We start from the raw sequence: 21434 nt of genomic DNA on the forward strand, positions 1-21434 counted from the left end.
AGCTTCACCTGAGGAGAGAAACGAAGACAGTTGCAGAAGCTTGAAAGCTTGGAACAAATGACGGATTTAAGCAAAAGAGCTAGAAAGAGAAGAAGCTAGAGGATTAAATGAAAAAAGAGAAAAATAGTCAAGAAGACGACAAAGTTCAAGAATAAAGTCAAGTGCACAGGCACTAAGTAAGTATGTGAAGAACAAGAAAGTAATGACCCAGACATGATGCTAGTAACAGAAAGCGGATATGACAAGGACAGTGCCAGGCATTCAAACAATTCAAAACTTGAAAACAGACGAAAATAGAAGGCAACTGATGGCAAATAAACAGATTCAAAGTAAATCAGAAGAGTTATGAAAGATTGAGCTTAATAAGAAAGTAAGAGTTTATGAACCTACAAAGTGAAATGAACGCCGATATGAAAATCGTCGGAGTCAAATAGATGACTAGAAATCGGGAACTCACCAGAGAGTGTGAGTAGAGCAGTTGCAAAACTCTTGGAGTTTACGAATTAATGGAACCAGAACCTCGGCTAAGAGGTGCGATTTCAAGCAGTTTGGAAAGCATGAAACTTGATTCTTGACACCAATGAACAGTAAAGTCCAGAGAACTTTAAGGTCGGCGAGTTTGATCTCGGACAGAGGGGCACAGATGAACGAACAGTGTAGGTTCCATCACCTCAGAATGCCGAGGTAATAGAACCTAGGGGGCAGTTGTGGGGATATATTTTCTGAGTACCAACACGTGGCAAGGTGACGCCGACGTGTCAGCCGAGGTGCCACGTGTCTTGGTCGTTGTGCCGAGGTCATCTCGGCTAGGCCGAGGTTGCCTCCGAAGATATCGAAATCCGAGATAAGCGGATAAGGGACAAGAGTCCTAGAATGAAGAGCGAACTCAACTTGGATATGGACAAGAGTCCTAGATTGGGAGAAGACTTCAGTTTGGGTAAAGATAAGACTCTTAGAGAGTTTATCCTAATCCCACTGGGAGTCCCAGATTAGCAATAATCCTAAGTCCATTAGGGTCAGGCTCCTATTGGGACTAGGATTGTATTGGCTATAAAAGAGAGGCACCCCCATGGGTCTAAGGTAGGCTTTTGATACTCAAGCTGGTGAGTTTAGTACTTAATTATCTTTGAGAGATATACTGACTTGATCGTCGGAGTGCCCCCGGGTGGTCGAAACCACCGCGGGATTCTTATATTTCTGTTGCAGGTCAGTCAGGTGCCATCTATTCTGCCAGTGCTCTCCAGCTGGTTACTAAGCGGGCAGTGTGGTCAGAAAATCACCCACACAGCTGGTATATGCCTCCTACTTAATCAAGATCACTTGTAATGGTCTCATATGCATTTCTATCACTGCATTCTCGTGGTTATCACGGATCATGTAGTTCCCAAATTCCTGTCTGAATTAGGTATAGGAACACAAAAATGGATCACAAAATCAGAAACAAAATAATTATGGATAAGATTTTTTAGAAGTGGCTGCTGCCTTGTCATTGCTTGCCTTTGTAAGAATTCAATTTTTGACAATGTTTTCGGAAACATGATTTGCAGGTAGGGATTTCATCAGGGGCTGCTGCTGCTGCTGCTGCAATAAAGGTAGCAAAGAGGCCAGAAAATGTTGGAAAACTCATTGTTGTAAGTTGCTGTGAATTGATCTTGTTTAATAACTACATTAGAATCTTTTGGTGCTACTTCAGGCAACAGCTAAGGTTTCGTCTGGATATATAAATTTTAAATGAAGTGATTTGAGGTTAAATTTTACCCAGTGAGATGTGTATATTGCTTAAATAGTTTGACTGACAAATGAGTTAAACTGGTTTAGGAGCATTTGTAATTTTAATCCTGATTTGGATCAATCTTGCTGGGAAATATGTTCTGCCAAAGGAAAGGAATAGGTTACTTTGGGATCAGGGAAATAAATAAAATTGAAACAAGACAAAATTGGCATCACTGAAATGATCGAAACCATATTCGTAGGCCGGTAATTCTTCTAGTTAGATCGAACTAGTGGAAGCAAATGGAAAAAGGAACAGAGTGAGATCAACGAAACTAGTGGACTGATCATTAAATAATTACAAATAGGTGCAAATTTGACATCATCCGAAAATTTATTATCCCTTCTTTTTACTTCATGGAAAAAAGGGTATTACACGAATCTGATTTCTTGAGCCTGGGGTGTGTTTTGCATTTCTATAGAAAGACAGAACTAGAGGTTGTGATCAGTGGACAACTAACTTTAGTATTATTAATCATATGAGGCCTCGTTTGGGAACAGGCTAATTTAGTAACTTTTTGGCTATTTGGCTAAAAAAGTAGGTAAAAAAAACTTATATGTTTGGGATAACTTTTTGGCTAATTACGAAAAGATGTGCAAAAAGTAGAGAGAAAAGAGAATCTTTGACTTTTTTATATGAGTTGTTGGCTTTTTGGCTAAAAGGGTAACTTTTTGGCTTTTTGGCTAAAAAGGTAAGTCCCCAAACGGGGCCTGAATGTTAATTTTTGCACTTTTCTTTTATTTTTTTATTTTTTAAGAAACTACTGAAAATTTTCATATATTTTTCTTACTGTTAGGTAAAGATAGAAATATACTTTGAGTGACATAATTGTTTTTCTTGCTGGAATAATTCTAGAAAAGATAGTTATAAATAAATTTTCAAGCTAGTTTTTCAAGCTTTTTCCAAATTTTCTAATAGTGACATAAGTTTGCTCAAAATTTAAAAAAAAAAAATTCACTTTGCCTCGTCAACTATTACACTTAACCCTTGAGCTGTTAAATTGAACAATTTTTTTCTAAAATTATTATATTAGTTTATTTTGATTAATATTTTTGATCAAATGTTACATGTATACAAAAATATTTGTGCACGCGATTTGTCTAATTTAGTTATGGGGGAATTATTGTCCAGTGAAGAGTAGAAAAAAAAATTATGAACACATAGGAGTGCAAGTAATTTTACGGTGGGATGTAAGTGAAAATTTATGGAGGTAAAAGTCTTGCATGTTTTTGTAATTTTTTTTCTTCTGCCGCACTGGCAGGAATTCCCCCTTTAGTTATTTTAAGATAGTAATTTATTACTTTTAGTTGTATTTTGTGTTATGTTGGACATTTTCAAAATAATTTTGTATGTTTTGTTGTATGATATGATATATTTTTCTCCTTATCTCTTCGGTATCAACAAGTGTTAGATGGCCTTGTTTGGCAAAAGTTTTTTTATTTATTTTTTGTTTTTTGAGTTAAAATTCAAAAAAAAAAATATATGCTAAAATAATCAATAAAATAAAATGTCAGATTAAATTTATAATTATTTCACTTTTTTATCTTGTAAATATCACATCCAACTACAAAAATAATTCAACCATATTCCCAAACATAAATATTTTGGAGAAGGATTTCCTCCGATCCACATTTTGGATTGGAGGGCGATATTTGGGTTCGTGGGGCTCGTCACAAGTCTTGGTTCAATGATCCGAACTATTAGTTTTGTAGGATACTTTGTGTATTTCGTCTACGAAAAAAACAATTAGATCGATTCGATAATTATAACTTGTTTAATGTATTGTGTTTGTGACTAAAAAAATGTATGATTTATTTTTAAAAATACAATTGTTGTCTATTTTTTTAGTGAAAATTGAACAAGTTACAATTATCATATCGATCTAATTTTTTTTATAGATGAAATATATGAAGTATCCGATAAAATGAACAGTTCGGATTATCGAAACGGGACCCGTAATGGCCCCACAGACCCAAACAATGCCTTCTAGACCAAAATCTAGACTAAAGGGGATTCTTCTCCAATATTTTAATCTACCAAAATAATCTAAAATTAAAATAACTCACTAAAATAGTTAACTTTCCAAATAAGACCTATATTTCACAAAAAAGCATAACTATTCAAATTGATCATTCAAATATTAATATCAACAAACTGATTTTATCCAAATATCATATCAAGGATAATTATTCAAATTGATGATTGAAATATAAAGGGTTGGTTTGAGAAGTTGGTTGATTTTTTGGCTCTTTTAGTTATTTTAGCTTGGAGTTAAAAAGTCTAGTTTGGAAAGGATTTTTGGTTTTTTTGACTTTTTTTGTAAAAGAAATAATGTAATGATTATGGATTGGATGTGATGTTTTATCTTATTAAGCTAAAAAATATATTTTATTTTTTATGGCTATTTTAGTCCAAAAAACCTCAAAACCAACTTGCCATACGGAGGCAAAGTGAATTTAGGGTGTGTTTGTTTAGACGGACTGGATAATGGGAGATTGTAATCTATTGGACTGTTAGTCCTGGGATACATTGTCCCGGAACTATTTGGTTGGACTGGATTTGTATCTTATGTTTGTTTAGTTATGGGATTAGATGTCTGGATTGGACTATTTTTAGTGAATCCAATATTTGGTTGGACGGATTGGACAAGGATAAATGTTTAAAAGACTATTTTACCCTTATAATTTATAATTTTTATTTAATATATAATTTAAATTTGTAATTTATAATTTATAATTTATAATTTAACAACACTAAAAAATTTTAATTTATATGGCCATAATTTTTAATTTATTATTTTCAATTAAATTAAATTTATAATTTATATTTTTTTTATTTAATATATAATTTTAAATTAACAACACTAAAAAAATAATTTTATTTAATATATAAATTTAATTTTTTAACAACACTAAAAAAATTTAATTTATAAGGTCATAATTTTTTATTTATTATTTTCAATTAAATTTAATTTATAATTTATATTTTTTATTTAATATATAATTTTAAATTAACAAAACTAAAAAAATAATTTATAAATGTTCAAAAGACTATTTTACCATTTTTCAATTGTTTATTAAGTAATAGCATGAGGGTAAAATAAACATTTCACCTATTAGTTCCATGGGATACCAATCTCATGGAAATAATCTCATCCTTTTCCCTAGGATATAATAATCCCTCATATGTGAGACTAATAGTTCAGAGGGACTATTAATTCGGAGAAAAAAAATTGAACCAAACAATAGACTCTATTAGCCTAGTCCAACCCCATAAAATAAGAGCAAGGATCCTCTAGAGTGATTTTTTCCTAAAGTTTCCTAGAGTACTACACTGTGTGGTTGAGATTTACTGGCAAGTCACATCAATTTTTCTGACACAATGTAACACTCTAAGAAACTTTAGAAAAATTTCACTCTAGAAGATCCTTGGTGATAAAATAATGCCTCAAAACAAACGCACTATTATGGGAGAAATAAATTTTCCATCCAAAAATTCTAACAAACTTTCCATGATCAGTCGTTTCCCATTCCCACCATATCATCAACCAACAGCTTTAACGAGCTAAACGAAGACCTACCTTCCATAAAAAGCCTCTCTGCTCCTCTCTCATCTCTCTCACTCTCTCCCTCACCAGATTCCCGCCATCCATCACACCCCTCATTGCTCTGTGTATCTCCTCCGCCGCTACCACATCAGCTCCGCCGCAGCCGTAGTTCCCACCACCACATTCATCCCTACAATCCAATCTCAGCTCCACTGCCAGATCCAAATCCACCACCATCTCAAACGCATTCTTCTGTTGCTCTGCGTAGATCGGCCATGTCACGATCAGAACACCAAACCACAAGCTCTCCAAAATCGAGTTCCATCCGCAATGCGACACAGACCCTCCCACCGCCGCGTGCCCCAGCACTGCCGTCTGCGGTGCCCACCCGCACGCCATTCCTCTATTTTCCGTCTGTTTCAGAAACCCTTCCGGCAACAAGCCCTCGTGATCGCCACCGCAATCGGTCGGCCTCGCTAACCCGCCTTTTGGTGGCTGCCGCCATAAGGACCACAAGAACCGGTGGCCGCTCTTCTCTAGTGCTGCCGCAATCTCCGCCAGCTGCGGCGGATCGAAGCACCCTAGGCTTCCGAAGCAGAGGAACACCACCGACGACATAGGCTGTTCGTCGAGCCATTTCAAGATCTTGTCTCGATCGCTCCCCGATCGGGCCTCGCTGGCGAGGTCAAGCAGCGGTCTGACGGCGTAAACCGGTGGCGATTCCGGCGAGACTAACAAAGACTTCACCGCATGGGATTCGAGCTCTTCAAATGTATTTACGATTATGCCCTTGGCCTCTCTGAACCTCCTGGCGTGGTTCAGTAAGCTGGCGTAGCCGCCGTCCTTGTTGAACAGCGGGGTGGGTAGAAGCGAAGTAGAGACCGGATTAGCGTAACTCGGGAAGTGAGTCATCGAGTTCGGATCGAAGACTGTGAACTCAGTTCCGATCAGGACATGGCGGATTGGGAGGTGGAGCATGAGGCCGAGAAAGGCGGCGCTGGAAGGAAAGAAGAGGTAAGTAGTGGCGGCGAATTCGTTGGCGACGTCAATCATGGCAGTGCATAAAAAGTCCACCACCATCCCCACCAGCCTCGCCGTCGGCGCAGAAGATGACAACACATGGTTGACGATTGCTTCTCTGACCTGTGATTTATGGCTTTCCAGGTAATCAGAGAAAAATTTCTCCGGAGACTTAGGGACTACTGGTTCAGAAGGCGGTGGAGAAGGAAGTGGATGTAGCGCAGTCGGTTTTCGGAGGTGGCAAGTTATTCTATATAGAGATCGTAGGAAGGAAAGAAGAATGGTTTGATAAGGAAGACTGTTATGGAGAAATGTTCGTGTCGGTCAAGCAAGTGTTTGGCTAACTCTACTATAGATACAAGGTGACCCGTTGTAGGGGTTGGCACCAACACAAGCTCTGCTCTGTTCTTCATTTTTTTTTTTTTTTTAAAGGTTTGTTATTTTGTTTTCTTTTTTTCTTGATGAACCAATCTTTTATTAAGGGAGTCCATAGCTTTCATCTCCTAAAAGATGACACAATCGTCATATTTGTTTGGATGGATTTGATTGAACAGATTAACATTCTTTTGAGACTTTAGTCTTAGAATTATCAATTTTTTTGGATTATCTATATTTAGTTTAACTCACAATTGTAAAGGTGGGTTGATAGTCCGAATCTTTCTTTAATCTTTCATTTTGTATCTTACCCTCTTTTTAGGATTCAATAGTTGAGGATGTTATGTCCGATGAACTATTATCCCAAATCTCAATTTTTTTAGCCAAATATTAAATTATACATTTTGTTGGATTATTAATTCAATCTCATGACTTTAGGGGTCCAAACAAACATATCAAATGTGTTTGATGTTGATAGAGATTGGATTGTTAATTATTGTGGTTCACAAAAATTATGTTTATTTTTGAAAAATACATTGAAATTGAGGTAATGCTTGGTTTATTGGAAAAAATAGAATATTAAGTGTAACAGTGATACTATCCTATATGGTGTCACGGCTAATAAAACAACGTAAATGGATTAGGTGGAAAGTTTTGTCTAATACTCACCTAATAATGTCTTGGTTCCTACCATAAATTAAGAATATTACTCATTGGATGTGATACCATTGTAGTATTGTCATTATATCAAATATTTACGCTACTAGAATGAAATGAAATAGGGTATTATTCTATCAAAATTTTCATTCAAATTAGTAAGTTTTTTTTATTTTTTTATTTTTAAATTAATGCGATAAAATTGTACCAAATTTCTCTTTCTCCACTAGAGAGAAAGTGAACCATTTATTTTTTTATTTTTTTTAATTACTCCTATGAGTTGTTCTGACGTTTCTTTTCATCAATTGATGGACTGTTGTGGTTTGCCATCAAGTCATTGTGAGTATGAAAGACGGCAAGTCTATTTTTGTGCATGTCCAAACAAGCATATTTATATTTGTGTATGTGTATTGTTGATTGAAAGATAGTAAAGGTCATAGTGAGTTTATTTGATGATTTTATTCATCACATAACATTGTTATAGTGTCTCTTTAAAATTAATACAAAATTATGAACACTAATTATTTCAATCAATAAAAATTATATTAGAATACTCTCAAAATCATTATATATTTTTCCATCTAATTGTGTTGGACTTACACAGTGTTTGAATTTGGTATTGTTATTTAGGTTAGAATAATGACATATCTAAAAACCGACTTATTATATTTTGAAATCCACATCTATCAACATATAAATTTGAGTTGTGTTCTTAAGTAATTAATAGCCATTACCTTTTATTTCAAATGTATTAATCTAAACATTAATGTCATTTTATGAATTGAGCGGTGTCTATGATTTCACTACAAGAAAAAGCATTTTTGCCGACCACTTTTAGCTACCAAAACTAATTTAGTCGGCAAAAGCCACGGAATTGGCTACCAAAAATAATATTAGTCGGCAAAAGTCAACTTTTTAGCTACTAATTTTTTTTAGTAGGGGAATGTTGATTATTGGCTACTAAAAAAAATTTAGTAGCTAAAGATATTACAATTGGCGACTAAAACAATTTTTAGTAGCTAAACATATGACAATTGGCGACTAAATAAAAATTTAGTAGCCGTAGAGGTACCTTTAGCTACTAAATTGTTTGGTAGCCAAATGAAAATAAAAAAATAAATTTTTAATCTTTCCCGACCAAACTTTTTGTCGCCAAATGTCAAGTTTCGGCGACAAAATTTCTTTCAGTCGCTGTATACCTACTTTCGGCTACTAAATTATTTGGTAGCCGAATGAAAATAAAAAAATTAATTTTTAATCTTTTGCCGACCAAAATTTTGGTCGCCAAACGTTAACTTTCGGCGACAACATTCCTTTTAGTCGCCAAAGACCTACCTTTAGCTACTAAATTATTTGGTAGCCGAATGAAAATAAAAAAATTAATTTTTAATCTTTTGCCGACCAAAATTTTGGTCGCCAAATGTTAACTTTCGGCGACAAAATTCCTTTTAGTCGCTAAAGACCTACCTTTCGCTACTAAATTATTTGGTAGCCGAATGAAAATAAAAAAATTAATTTTTAATCTTTTGCCGACCAAAATTTTGGTCGCCAAATGTTAACTTTTGGCGACAACATTCCTTTTAGTCGCTAAAGACCTACCTTTCGCTACTAAATTATTTGGTAGCCGAATGAAAATAAAAAAATTAACAAAATAGTTATTTTATTTTATTAATAACAATACCATTAGTCTCCACTTGAAAATTTGACTAAACAAAATAGTTATTTTTATTTTTATTTTTATTTTTAGGTTGTACACCCACCATCCAAAATTATTAATATCTTATTTTATTTTTTATTATCTCAAAATATTAATTTAAAAAAAATTAATTATTAAAATAATATGAATTTCTTATTTTGTCCTTTTTTTAAATCCATTAATAATACAAAAAGTACAATTATGACAATTGATATTTCTACAAAAATATACTATCAAAAGGTAATTTTGAAAAATTAATATTTTTAAAATGTAATAATTGTATTATAAAAAGAAATTAAATTCTGAAAATAGACTATTATTTTTAGATGGAAGAAGTTGTCGGCTTTCATTTGATGGGTTGAACACATCTTTTAATAATTGGGCCCTCACGCGAAAGGTATGCTAAAATGGGCAACTTGTTATTGGCTGTTTGTCGATAGTTTTACATTGCAAAAATTTAAAGGCATAGTTACAGGTCAGTCTGATGAATTTAATTTTTAATAATAAATTTATTATTTTTAAAAAGTACAATTAAACGATTTATACTTTTTACATCATCATATTTCAATAACACTAATAAATTAAGAATAAATCAAAATTCACAAATAAAAGACAAAATATCCCAATTATTTATCATTTTAATAAATTTTTCAATATTATTACCAGTACTAATGAAATAATCATTTTACAGACACAAAACATATATTTAAAAAGTTTTAAAAAAATTTCATTATCAAAACGAGGGCTAAGTGTGTAAAAAAAATTCACTCATGACTTATGAGTAAATAAATCTGATTTGTAAGACTTATTGATATTATTTCAAATTTTAAAATTTTTCTTAATTTTTTAATAATTAATTTTTTCAACTTTTTAAAATTATTTTTACGTTATACACGGTTAACAATAATCAAACACTATTGTTAATTTAAATTTGGAGGGAGACATTTCTAATTTAAATTTTAGGGATTTATAAAAGTAATTGGCGACTAAAAAAACACGGGTTGAGCTGGCTCAAAAAAAATTTAAAAAAAAAATTTCCTTCTTTTTTTTTAATTTTCTTTCTTTCTTTTCTTTCTTATTTTATATATATATATATATATAATATAAGAATATAAGAATTGTTTGATTTTAAAATATATTATAATATTTTTCAGTAAAAAAAATATTAGGACAAATATTTAAGATAATTTAATATTTTTAATTTATAATTTTAGGACAAATATTAGGACCGATTTCAGATTTCGTTTTTCTGTCTCTCACTCTCTGACTCTCTCTCTCTCTCTCTTTCTGTCTCTCACCATCCATCTCCAGTACCACCTTCACCACTACTACAAAAGTTTTGGCTACTAATAATTTAGTAGCAAAAACATAACCCAAAATGTTTTTGCCACCAAATAATTAGTAGCTAAAAGATTTGAGAATGAGAGAAAGAAACTATTGGCCACCAAATGTTTTGGTAGCCAAATAGGTAATCAAAAGTTTTGGCTACTAATAATTTAGTAGCAAAAACATAACCCAAAACGTTTTTGCCACCAAATAATTAGTAGCTAAAAGATTTGAGAATGAGAGAAAAAAACAATTGGCGACTAATACTTTAGTGGCGGAAACATAACTTTTGCCGACTAAACTAAGATTAGTAGCCAAATGTGTACTTTCGGCGACCAATTATTTAGTAGCTAAAAGTGATACCTTCCCCGACCACAACAAGTTAGTAGCCAAAAAGCCTCATTCGGCGACTAATACTTTAGTGGCGGAAACATACCTTTTGGCGACTAAACTAAGATTAGTAGCCAAATGTGTACACTTTCGGCGACCAAACAAATTTTAGTCGCCAATACTATCGCCGACAGGGTAAAGGCGACGAACTTAGCGACAAAAGATTTTGGTCGCTAAACACCTTCGGCGACTAAATAAGTGACTTTTGGCGACCAATATTTTGGTAGCCAAAAGTGACATTTCTTGTAGTGTTTCCACTGCCTCATCATGTGCCCAATGAGATGCATATGAGTGTTTAAATAGTTCAACTGATAAATGAGTTAAACTGATTTTGGAGCATTTATAATTTTAATTTTGATCTTGATCAATCTTGTTGCGTGGTATTGTTGGAGGAAAGAAAAAAGTTATCTAGATCAGGAAAAATATAAATAAAATTGAAATAACATAAATAGGATTCCAAAATATAAAATTCAAAACATAAATAAAATTCAAAATATAAAATTCAAAACGACTTTCGACATCAAGAGTCGAAACTACATTCGTAGGATAACAATTTTTCTGGATATATGTCGAACTATTAGTAGCAAATAAAAAAGGAACACATGATGGGATCAAGAAACTAACTGGTCGTTGAATAGATATAAATAGGTGTAAATTCTGACATTGTCTCGTTTTTACTTTATATAAAAAATAATAAAAAATATATATATATTATTCCTTTTGTTTCACATGAATCTGATTTTTTTCAAGCCTATGATGTTAAAAAAAAAAGAATAATGCTTGGAATCCTTTTTGGGGTCACCTCCTCACCCCCTTTGTCACGTGGCGGGTGGTGATTGGAGGAGCAGGAAAAAAAAGAAAAAAAAAAAAAAAAAAAAGTAACCAATGAGAGAGAGAGGGGGTCAAAGGGGTGGGGGAAGGGGGATGAATCATTTTGCATGGTATATAATACATTTCATTAAAAATGATAATTATTCAAATTGGTGATACAAATATAAAGTAAAATTGAGTAAGAAATAAAATTTTCCCTGGCAAAATTCTAACAAAGTTTCCATGATCAGTGGTTTCCCAACATATCATCAACCAACCGCTTCAACGAACCAAACGAAGACCCACCTTCCACAACAGCCTCTCTGCTCTTTTCTCTCATCTCTCTCACTCTCTTCCTCACCAAATTCTCACCATCCATCACACACCTCACTGCTCTCTCTATCTCCTCTGTCGCCACCAATTCAACTCTGCCGCCGCTCCCACCAAGTTCATTCCTGTAGTCCAATCTCAGCTCCACCGCCAGATTCAAATCCACCACCATCTCAAACGCATTCATCTGTTGCTCTGCATACATTGGCCATGTCACGATCGGAACACCGACCCACAAGCTCTCCAAGATCGAGTTCCACCCGCAGTGCGACACAAACCCTCCCACCGCCGCGTGCCCCAGTACCGTCGTCTGCGGCGCCCACCCGCACACCATTCCCCTATTTTCCGTCCGTTTCAGAAACCCTTCCGGCAACAAGCCCTCGTAATCGCCGCCGCAATCTGTCGGCATCTCGAACCCGCCTTGTGGTGGCGGCCGTCGTATGGACCACAAGAACCGGTGGCCGCTCCTCTCCAGTGCCGCCGCGATCTCCGCCAACTGCGGCGGACGGAAGTACCCTAGGCTTCCGAAGCAGAGGAACACCACCGACGACGGAGGCTGTTCATCGAGCCATTTCACGATCACGTCCCGATCGCTCCCCGATCGGACCTTGCCGGCGAGGTCTAGCAACGGTCCGACGGCGTAAACTGGCGGCGATTCCGGCGAGTCTAACAGAGACTTCACCGCACAGGATTCTAGCTCTTCGAATGTGTTTACGATTATGCCCTTGGTCTCTCTTAACCTCCTAGCGTGGTTGAGAACGCAGGTGTAGCCGCCGTGCTTGTTGAATAGAAAGCCGGGTAGGACCGACGTAAGGACCGGGTTAGCGTAACTCGGGAAGTGAGTGACCGAGTTTGGATCGGAGACAGTGAACTCAGTTCCGATTAGGGAATGGCGGAATGGGAGTTGGAGCTTGAGGCCGAGGAAGGCGGCGCCAGAAGTGAAGAAGAGGTAAGTAGGGGCGGTGAATTCGTTGGCGATGTCGATCATGGGGGTGCAGAAGAAGTCCACCACCAACCCCGCTAGCCTAGTGGTCGCCGGAGAAGAAGACAACACGTGGTTGACGATTGCGTCTCTCGCATGCGATTTATAACTTCCCAGAAAATCGGAGAGATATTTCTCCGGAGACGTGAGGACTAGTTGTTCGAGAGGCGGTGGCGGTGGCGGTGGCGGTGGCGGTGGTGGTGGTGGAGGGAGGTGGACGTAGCGGAATTGGGTGTCGGAGGCCGCGAGTGATTTAACGTAGAGATTGTAGGAGGGAGAGTGGGATAGCCTGATGAGGAGGAATGTGATAGAGAAGCGTTGGTCTTGATCGTGTAGGCGTTTGGCAAACTCTACCATGGATGCAATCTGGCCCATTCCTGGGGCTGGCATGAACACAAGCTCTGCTTTGTTCTCCATTTTTTTATGAAAAATGTTAGGGATCATGAAATTTTTTTCATGAAAATGATCATGAATGATTTGTGACTTTTAGATTACCTTGATTAGTGTGTGATGCTTTATTCTAAGTGTAATCCAAAGGTCACAAATCTTTCATGATCATTTTCATGAAAGACTTTTCATGATACCTAGTATTGCTGTTTTTTTATATGGTTTGTTATTTTGGTACCCTTTTATTTTTTTTCCTTCTTGATGAACCAATCTTTTATAGAGAGTCCACAGCTTGTATCTCCTAAAAGCTCACATATCGCTTTAAATTTTAAAATTTTATCATGGCCTATCACATTTATTATTAGTGAACAACTTCCTTTCATCAGTCGAGAATGTGGAAGCTATTCGAGTTTGAGTATGTGGAAGCTATTCAAGTTTGAGCAAGGATCTTCTAGAGTGATTTTTCCTTAAAGTTTCTTAGAGTGCAACATTGTGTGGTTGAGATTTACTGGCAAGTCACATCAATTTTTCTGATGTGACTTGCCAGTAAATTTCAATCACACAATATAGCACTCTAGGAAACTTTAGAGAAATTTCACTCTAGAGGATCCTTGGTGTTCAAGTTTAGGTCATTTTCTCTTGTGGTTTGTCATTATTAGATCCGTAGCAGTATGTGGAAGCTATTCAAGTTTAGGTCATCTTCATGGATGGACTCTTGTGGTTTGTCATTATTAGTTCCTTAGCAATAAGTGGCATGTTTGTTTGGATAGATTAAATTAAATCAGATAAATTAAAATTATTATTCTATTTGAAGTGTATATCTTATTTCATGTTTGGATTGATTAAAAATTATATGGTAGAATTGATAGTTTAAATCTATCCTGAATTCACTCTTTTGTATCATATTCTTCTCTCTTGAGATTTAATATTCTCCCATACAAAAGATACTATGTCCAAATCTTAATTATCTTAATTAAATATCAAATTATATATTTTGTTAAATTATTAATCTAATCCTATTATTTGTTCAAGCAAATATGTAGGCTAGTATATTTTTGTGCAAGTCCAGATAAACATATTTGGGTGCATTGATTGATAAAGGATTGGGTCATGTATCTAATTGCCGACACAATCTGCCAGCTCTTATTGGCTATGAAAAATGATTCGTACCCTCACAGGGACCACCCCACGACCCTCTTGATTGGTAATTTTTTTTTTTTTATTTATTGTTTTTTCAATTAGCAACGTGTGTGTGGGGTGATGGGAGAGGGATCTCCCTCACTTCCGATTGGCTATACGTCCGGTCGTGCGTAGCATGTTTGCAATTCCTACAAATAGAACGTATCTCATATTATAACCTTCCTTTTTTTAGATTTGGTCGTTCTATCAAATCTTTGAGAAGAGGCCCAATCTCGAATTTGATGGTTGGCGTAGCAATAGGCTTGCTTCTACCTGTTGCAAATTTAGGTTATATTAATGTTATATTTGCTTGGGAAATTTTAGAAGAAATTTGAAAAGAAAAAAGAAAAAAAAATAAGTAAAATGTAAACAAAATATACTTATATTTTACTTAATTTTACACATCTTTTTCCTTTCTCTTTTCAAATCTCTTCCCAAAACCTCTAACCAAACATAGCATAATAATATTATATTTTGAGTTTTTTATAAAAAAGAAAAAAAAAAGTCTATTTTCCTGGAAAAATCGAGTCCGATTTCTTTACTGAAAAAGTCTATTTCGAGTTTTAACAATAATTTGGGAAATTACGAACTGACCTTAAATTTTATTTTTTTTAAAATCTATTTTCAATTTAAATAATTTGTCTATTTTTGTTAATTAAAATAGACGAAAAATATATATATGATATTTTAATCATTAAACTCAACGAAATAGACATTTTATGTATATTTCCGTTGAGTTTAATGACTAAAATATATATTTTTTTTTTCTTCAATTTTACTTAACTGAAATAAATGAACGATTTTAGATTAAAACCAAATCAAAAGATTAGGGTTTAAATTGATAAAATTAAAAATTAAAAATTGATTTTGTTATAATGATCAAACTCTTTATTTTTTTTAATAATTTTTTCAAAAATAATATTTTGCTTTTTATCAAAACAAACCAAGTTAGCAAAGTTCATAATTTTAAAACAGCATAAGTTTACCTTAATTTTAAGGTCATGTTATGATACACACCCTCAAAGTCAGAAAGTTATAACATTTGTGGGATTAATTACCACGAACATCATAACTTAATCTTTTTCAAATCATAACTAAAAAATTAAGTCCTAATCAAACACAACATAAGATAACTAAAGAATATTTAAATCATAACCAAAATAATATCATAATCAACATCACAATGAATCATAACTAATGCATAGTATATAATCAGATCATTGGATTTAGCCAGGCCCAAATCTACACCGGAACGGACTTGGGTTGGGCTAGGACATGAGTGGTAGAGTGCAATGCAGTCATCTTAGTCAAGAATCTTAGAAAGTTGGCCCTCCTGCTAGTCTAAAAAAAAAGACACTAACCAATAGGTCTCATATGTAAAATTCAAAATTTATTTAATTTCAAAATAAAATACTTGCATCAATTAGCTTTACATATTTTTAATTGTTATCAAAAAATCATCAATTAACTTTACATATTTTTAATTGTTACAAAAAAATTATCAATTAGCCTTACATATTTTTAATGATTACCAAAAAATCATATTTTGAGGAAAAAAATTTAAAGACACTGCTATATCCTCTCACAGTTGCGCTTCTGTTAGACAACCACCGGAAGCTCATCAGAATGTTCAACATGATCGGGAAGTCGCCGGAGTATCACCAAAGTATTTTGAACGTTACTGGAAGTTGCCGGAATATCCAGAAGGTCACTAAATGTCAAGAATATTGCCATAGACTCACCGAAATGTTCAGAATATTGCTAATAAAAAAAAAGAATAAATAAAAAAATTAGAGCAAAAAAATATCAAAATGTGCTAAATATTGATAAACTGAAAGGAAAAAAAACCATAAAAAAACATAACAACAAGAAACATTAACAATAGGAAAAAATATAAGTTATTTTTCAATTTTTGTAGAGTTTAAGCAAATAATCTCCTATATTGATTAAACTGAAAAACATGCTTTGAAACTGCAAAATTGTTACAATTTCAAAGTATGATTTTATTAAGCATTTCTCTTTATTAATCAAATTGAAAAACATGTTACGAAACTACACAAATTTTATAGTTTCAAAGTATGATTCATTTCAGCACAAAAACACAGAAACTGTAAAATTTTATAATTTTTACCACTTTTAACTAAAATTCGACAAAAAATTGTTTAAAATTTGAAATTTATCCATTAAAACATGAAAAGATAAATGTGTAGCAGAGAAAAAGTAAAAAAAAAATTAAAAGATCAAAGGAGAGAGACTGACATAAAGAGAGGATTGTACTCTGGCAACTATTTTTTGTTTAGATTTGACAAGATCTGATCTAGATCTGACAAGATCTGATGTAGATCTACTCATTTCCTTCGCTAAAAACTCATCTCCGAAAACTCAATTACTTATCTCCTTTACTGGAAACTCAGATCTGAGTATATCTAAGTAAATTAAAGCAAAAAGTCGGTGGTCGCCGCTAAAACCCCAATTCATGATGGTTGCTGATCGTCGGTGACTGTATATTATAAAGAAAAAGAAAAGAAGGAAAGCGTGGTTGCCGAATAGCAAAAAGAGAAAGATAAAAAGAAAAATAAAAAAGAAAGACACGTAGGACCTTTGGGTCTACCCAAAAGGTTTTGGGATTAAATAGAGTATACCTCTTTCAAAGATGACTTGCAGGTAATTTGCCCCCTCCAAAAAAAAATGTAAATCACACTAATCTCCCTTAAAAATTAGAGAAAATATAATAAGTCTCATAATTTTGATATAATTGTACTGACTTTCCTTTTGGTAAGACTAAAAAAACCAAAACAAATGCAATTAATGTAAAAGTGTTAACGCCACATTTAAACCCTTCAATCAGAATATGACACATGGCAAGCGAGGGGCATTGAATAATTACAAGAAGTCATTGAAGAGCCCCTATCTTCGAAGCTGCCCACGTGTAAGATTTCAACTGTTGGAACTCTTAATTCACATGTAAGATGCACACAAGAGGGAAATTATCAAATGAGTAGTTATTAGCAATTACACATGCACAACCAAATGAGTGCCTCTAAGAAGTAACAAGAATGAATGAGATCATGGTGAGAGACAACAGTTCAACTGCTTCGAAGGACAAAGAGAATACTATAAATAAATGGAAGCAAAGATGAAGGAAGCCTCGACCAAAGATGAAAAAAGCCTCGACCAAATCCATACTCATTTTATTTAACTTTAAATTTCAACATTTACTTTTCAGCACTTACTTTCCATAGGAGTCGATCAATTCTTGTAATTCCATAACTCAGTTAAAGTTTCAAAATTGTCCTTACTAGAGGTAACATTTGTAATTGTTTATTCATTTAATCAATTACATTTTCTGCCCAGTCTTCCCTCCCATCATGTTTCGAATTCAAGTTAAAAATATTGGTTTTTCTTTCAACACACTACAGTAAAGTCCTCTTTATTGAGGCTAAGAGAACTTCATCACAATCGTCTAATAAATTTGGTTTATTAAATATCTGTAAGGATTTTTTAGATCCTTACTGACACGCTCTAATTACATTTCTAACATTCAAAGTGTCAAAATAGCTAACAGAAAGCACAAAGACAAACAAGGAAAAATATACATTTTATTATAAAAGAAATGACAATATCGTTTTTCTATCAATTTGACTAACGAATTATTGATGAAAATGGGATAAATGTTATATAAATTAAAATCTTAAAGGAGTTCGATATAATTAAATAAAAATTGTGGTCCTTATTGTATTTTCTTTAAACTTTATCGAAGGCCATTATAATTTAATCGGGACAAAAAAAAAAAACTAGTGCCAGCTGATTCATCACACTTCGTTGCTTTCATTTGCATATCATTATATTTTAACACCTTTAAAGTAATGGTGTTAAATGAACCAAATTATTCGAGTTTGATTCGTATTCAGCTCATTAAAAGATCAGTCGAGATTGAATCATTATATAAACAAATCAAACTTAAACATAATTTTAAACCAGTTAAGTTTTTAAACCAAATTCAAATAACCTACTACTCAGCTTAATAAGCTTATATGTATTATGTACGGGAAAGAAATAAACTTTCTCGTATAATCCTGTTGATCAAGTCTGCGCTCCTCTGTACGTCGTCGCCTTATCACCTGAAAACGCAAACGTGAGCTAGCCGGCGGGTGTGTGCCGGAAACCTCTCCGATGCCTAAGTCAGTAAGCTTGACAAATAGACAAAAGCTCCGTGTATTCAGAAAGCAAAGTTGTGTCTTACCTCTCCAAAGATGTTGTTTGTGAGCTTTTATAGGTTTCGTGTGGCACAATCCTAGTAGGACTTCTACTCCTCCATGCAGAGTCCTCCTAGGATTCATACTCCTGAAAAATAATGCTTATCCTTCAACACCCCCCGCACTGCTTAAACCAAGTGAGATGGTTTTTACCATGGTCGAACTCTAACATGACCGAAATAATCATGGCTATGCTGAGCCGCAGAGTAGACCGAACTATCCTTAGTTCGGTTCTTCCTTTTGCTACACCTTATCTCGGTTTTCTCATGTGTGAACCATGGTGCGTTTAGACCGAGCTACCAAGTAGCAAGGTTCTGACCGTTCTAACCATAATACGCCATGACCGGACTAACTCTGAGTCCGACCTAACTCCAAGTCGCTTCCGGACCGGAGTAACATTACATTCCTCTTGGGCCGGAGTAATTTTGTACCTCTTTTGGGCCGGAGTAACTTTACGGCCTTTTTACTCCGCCCTTCGTATTGTGGGCCATAATGACCATCTCCCAGCTCGGCCCAATTTTCACAAAAATTACCCTCTCAATTGCCCCTTAATTCCATCTACGCAGCATGATAGGGATTACCTGTCTATCAGCCGAGCTGAAGTTTTTAAGCCTTTCCAGCCGAGCTAAAAAACCCTTTAGCCTTTCTCGCCGAGCTAAAACTCTTAAGCATTCCAGCCGAGCTAATTTTACACCGGGCTCTGCTTGTCCGGTCAAAACGTCTCTTCAATCACAGCGACTGTAACGCTTCCCATTCTAATGGCACATGGCATGCTCTGATTGACTGAGGACGGCTGTCACGCCGTCTTCGTACTTCGTGTTTTTTGCACAGTCCCGTCCAAATTTTGGGCTTTCTAACAAAAGCAAACCCTAAGGCAAAAACCTCTCCACTTCTATTATTCATCCTCTTCTGAGTTCTTCACTATTCTCCGTCTTCTGAAAGAGTTCGTGATTTGCTGCCTTGTGCTTCCATCTTCAGTTCTTACTTCTTCATCTGGTTAGTATTGTACATCTTACTTTGTCTTTGTATTTTGCTTTCTGTGTTCTGTTTTCTGTGTTTTTGCAAAACATTTTTTGTTTCCATTTTGCTTTGCTCTGTACTTTTATGGAAAAAACTTAACCATAGAACACATGAGTATATGAAATATCCTGTAGAAAGCTAGTTTTTGATCCAAAATCATGATGCAACCGAAGTAGGACACTGTTTAAGCTAGGTAAAAGTCTAGTTCAGCTTACAACCGGACTAACTCTTTATGTTTACACCAGTAGCTTTGAATAAGTCAAACCACTTTTTGAAAAACCATAACCGAGGTAACAAACCGAACTAAGTTTGCACTTAGCATACTGAGATACCTGATTTCCAACCGATCTTAGGCCTTTGGGGCTTATACCAGCTTTCTTAGTCTTTTAGACCGAACTCAGAAAGTTGCCCCTAGACGATCAACCGTTCTAACAAAATTGTTTCCATAACCGATATATCGAGAAGCTTGCCAAAGCCGAGCTAATAAAGCCCTGCTCAAACCGAGCTACCTATCACCTTACAGAAGCCGAGATAGAACCCGTAGTATCCACAAAGCCGAAGTAGGAATTTTTTACCTTGCTTTTAATTTGTAGCACAACCCAATGATCTATGCTTAACACCTTTGTTCTTCACTTTGCAGACTTAGGTCGCCCAGGCACTCCTCTGCGTGCGTAACCGAGCTACTGAGCACAATTTTTGTACCGATCTAATTTATACATAATTTATACAATAAATGGGGAAGTATAGATATTTAGTAAATACTCCGGGCGGTCTTGCCGAATTCCGAAAAGATTACAATATACCCGATGACGTCCACTTGATTTTAGCCGAAAAAGATGTCATACCCTGGGGAAATGAAGGCTTTGTCCCCTTCACCCTTTTGTCCATAATTGAAACCGGACTACGATTTCCAGTCCAACCCTTAATTTGTGAGTTTCTTAGGCAAACCAGACTATGCCCAACCCAACTATCCACCAACTCATACCGTATCATAATGGGAATAGCCGAACTAAACCGCCAAGCTGGTCTCAACCTCGGTCTGGCCGAAATCTTCCACCAATACTCCATTGGTTCAAAAGAAGATGGGTGGGTCTACTATTTAAGAATACGCCGTCACCGAGAGAAGATAATAAAATATACACCGGATAAAGACTTAAATGATGACGATTTTTTCTGGGTGTCTGGGAACTTTGAGGATCATCAAGCCCAGATGCCTGGCCGACGTATAAACTGGAAAAAAAGGAGAACTCGGTATATTTTACTTCGGTTTTCTTCCGTGCTTTACTATATTTCGGTTTTTCAATCTTTCAGTCGAACTAACAGTTGTCTTCTTTCGCAGATTCTGCCCACCTCCATTCTCTATACAGCTACCCAGATCTAGAGACCTTGCGCGCCGCACTACGGTATCCAGAACGTAGTTGGGCCAAGCTGCTAAAGTTCGAGCCGACCTATAGATACAACGGCCGTCGAAAAGTGAGGGTGACCGGCTTTCTGCTAGAGGAGGCCCCAGAACCGGACCCAATCTTGCTAGAAATCAGATTAATCCCACTGACCGCTGAAGAAGAAATGGCTAAAAGGAACAAAGTAAGGGCGCTTCTAACCGAAACTAATAGACCCGAGGTACCACAAACCGGTCAGACGACTGAGACCGTGGTAGCCCTTCCATCCCAGCAGCCATTCTCATCTCG

At 35.2% G+C, this 21434-nt stretch overlaps 2 protein-coding genes across 2 annotated transcripts; both read right to left on the reverse strand.

Annotated features, from left to right (window-relative positions):
- Positions 1-5076: 5076 nt before the first annotated feature.
- On the reverse strand, positions 5077-6858 carry LOC114313222 (anthocyanidin 3-O-glucosyltransferase 2). Its single transcript, XM_028259586.2, has one exon. It carries the CDS (start codon positions 6396-6398, stop codon positions 5328-5330), a length of 1071 nt encoding a protein of 356 aa, XP_028115387.2. The 5' UTR covers positions 6399-6858; the 3' UTR covers positions 5077-5327.
- A 4863-nt stretch (positions 6859-11721) lies between these two features.
- Positions 11722-13323, reverse strand: LOC114313231 (anthocyanidin 3-O-glucosyltransferase 6-like). The gene has a single exon (XM_082869968.1). It carries the CDS (start codon positions 13319-13321, stop codon positions 11840-11842), a length of 1482 nt encoding a protein of 493 aa, XP_082726094.1. The 5' UTR covers positions 13322-13323; the 3' UTR covers positions 11722-11839.
- Positions 13324-21434: the final 8111 nt, after the last annotated feature.

Source organism: Camellia sinensis, chromosome 5 (genome assembly GCF_055761805.1).
Source record: "Camellia sinensis isolate YWXY chromosome 5, ASM5576180v1, whole genome shotgun sequence".
Classification (NCBI taxonomy): Eukaryota; Viridiplantae; Streptophyta; class Magnoliopsida; order Ericales; family Theaceae; genus Camellia; species Camellia sinensis.

Bases quoted from the DNA above. Each gene is read 5' to 3' on its own strand.
- LOC114313231 (XM_082869968.1), bottom strand. From the start codon at position 13,321: ATGGAGAACAAAGCAGAGCTTGTGTTCATGCCAGCCCCAGGAATGGGC.
- LOC114313222 (XM_028259586.2), bottom strand. From the start codon at position 6,398: ATGGTGGTGGACTTTTTATGCACTGCCATGATTGACGTCGCCAACGAA.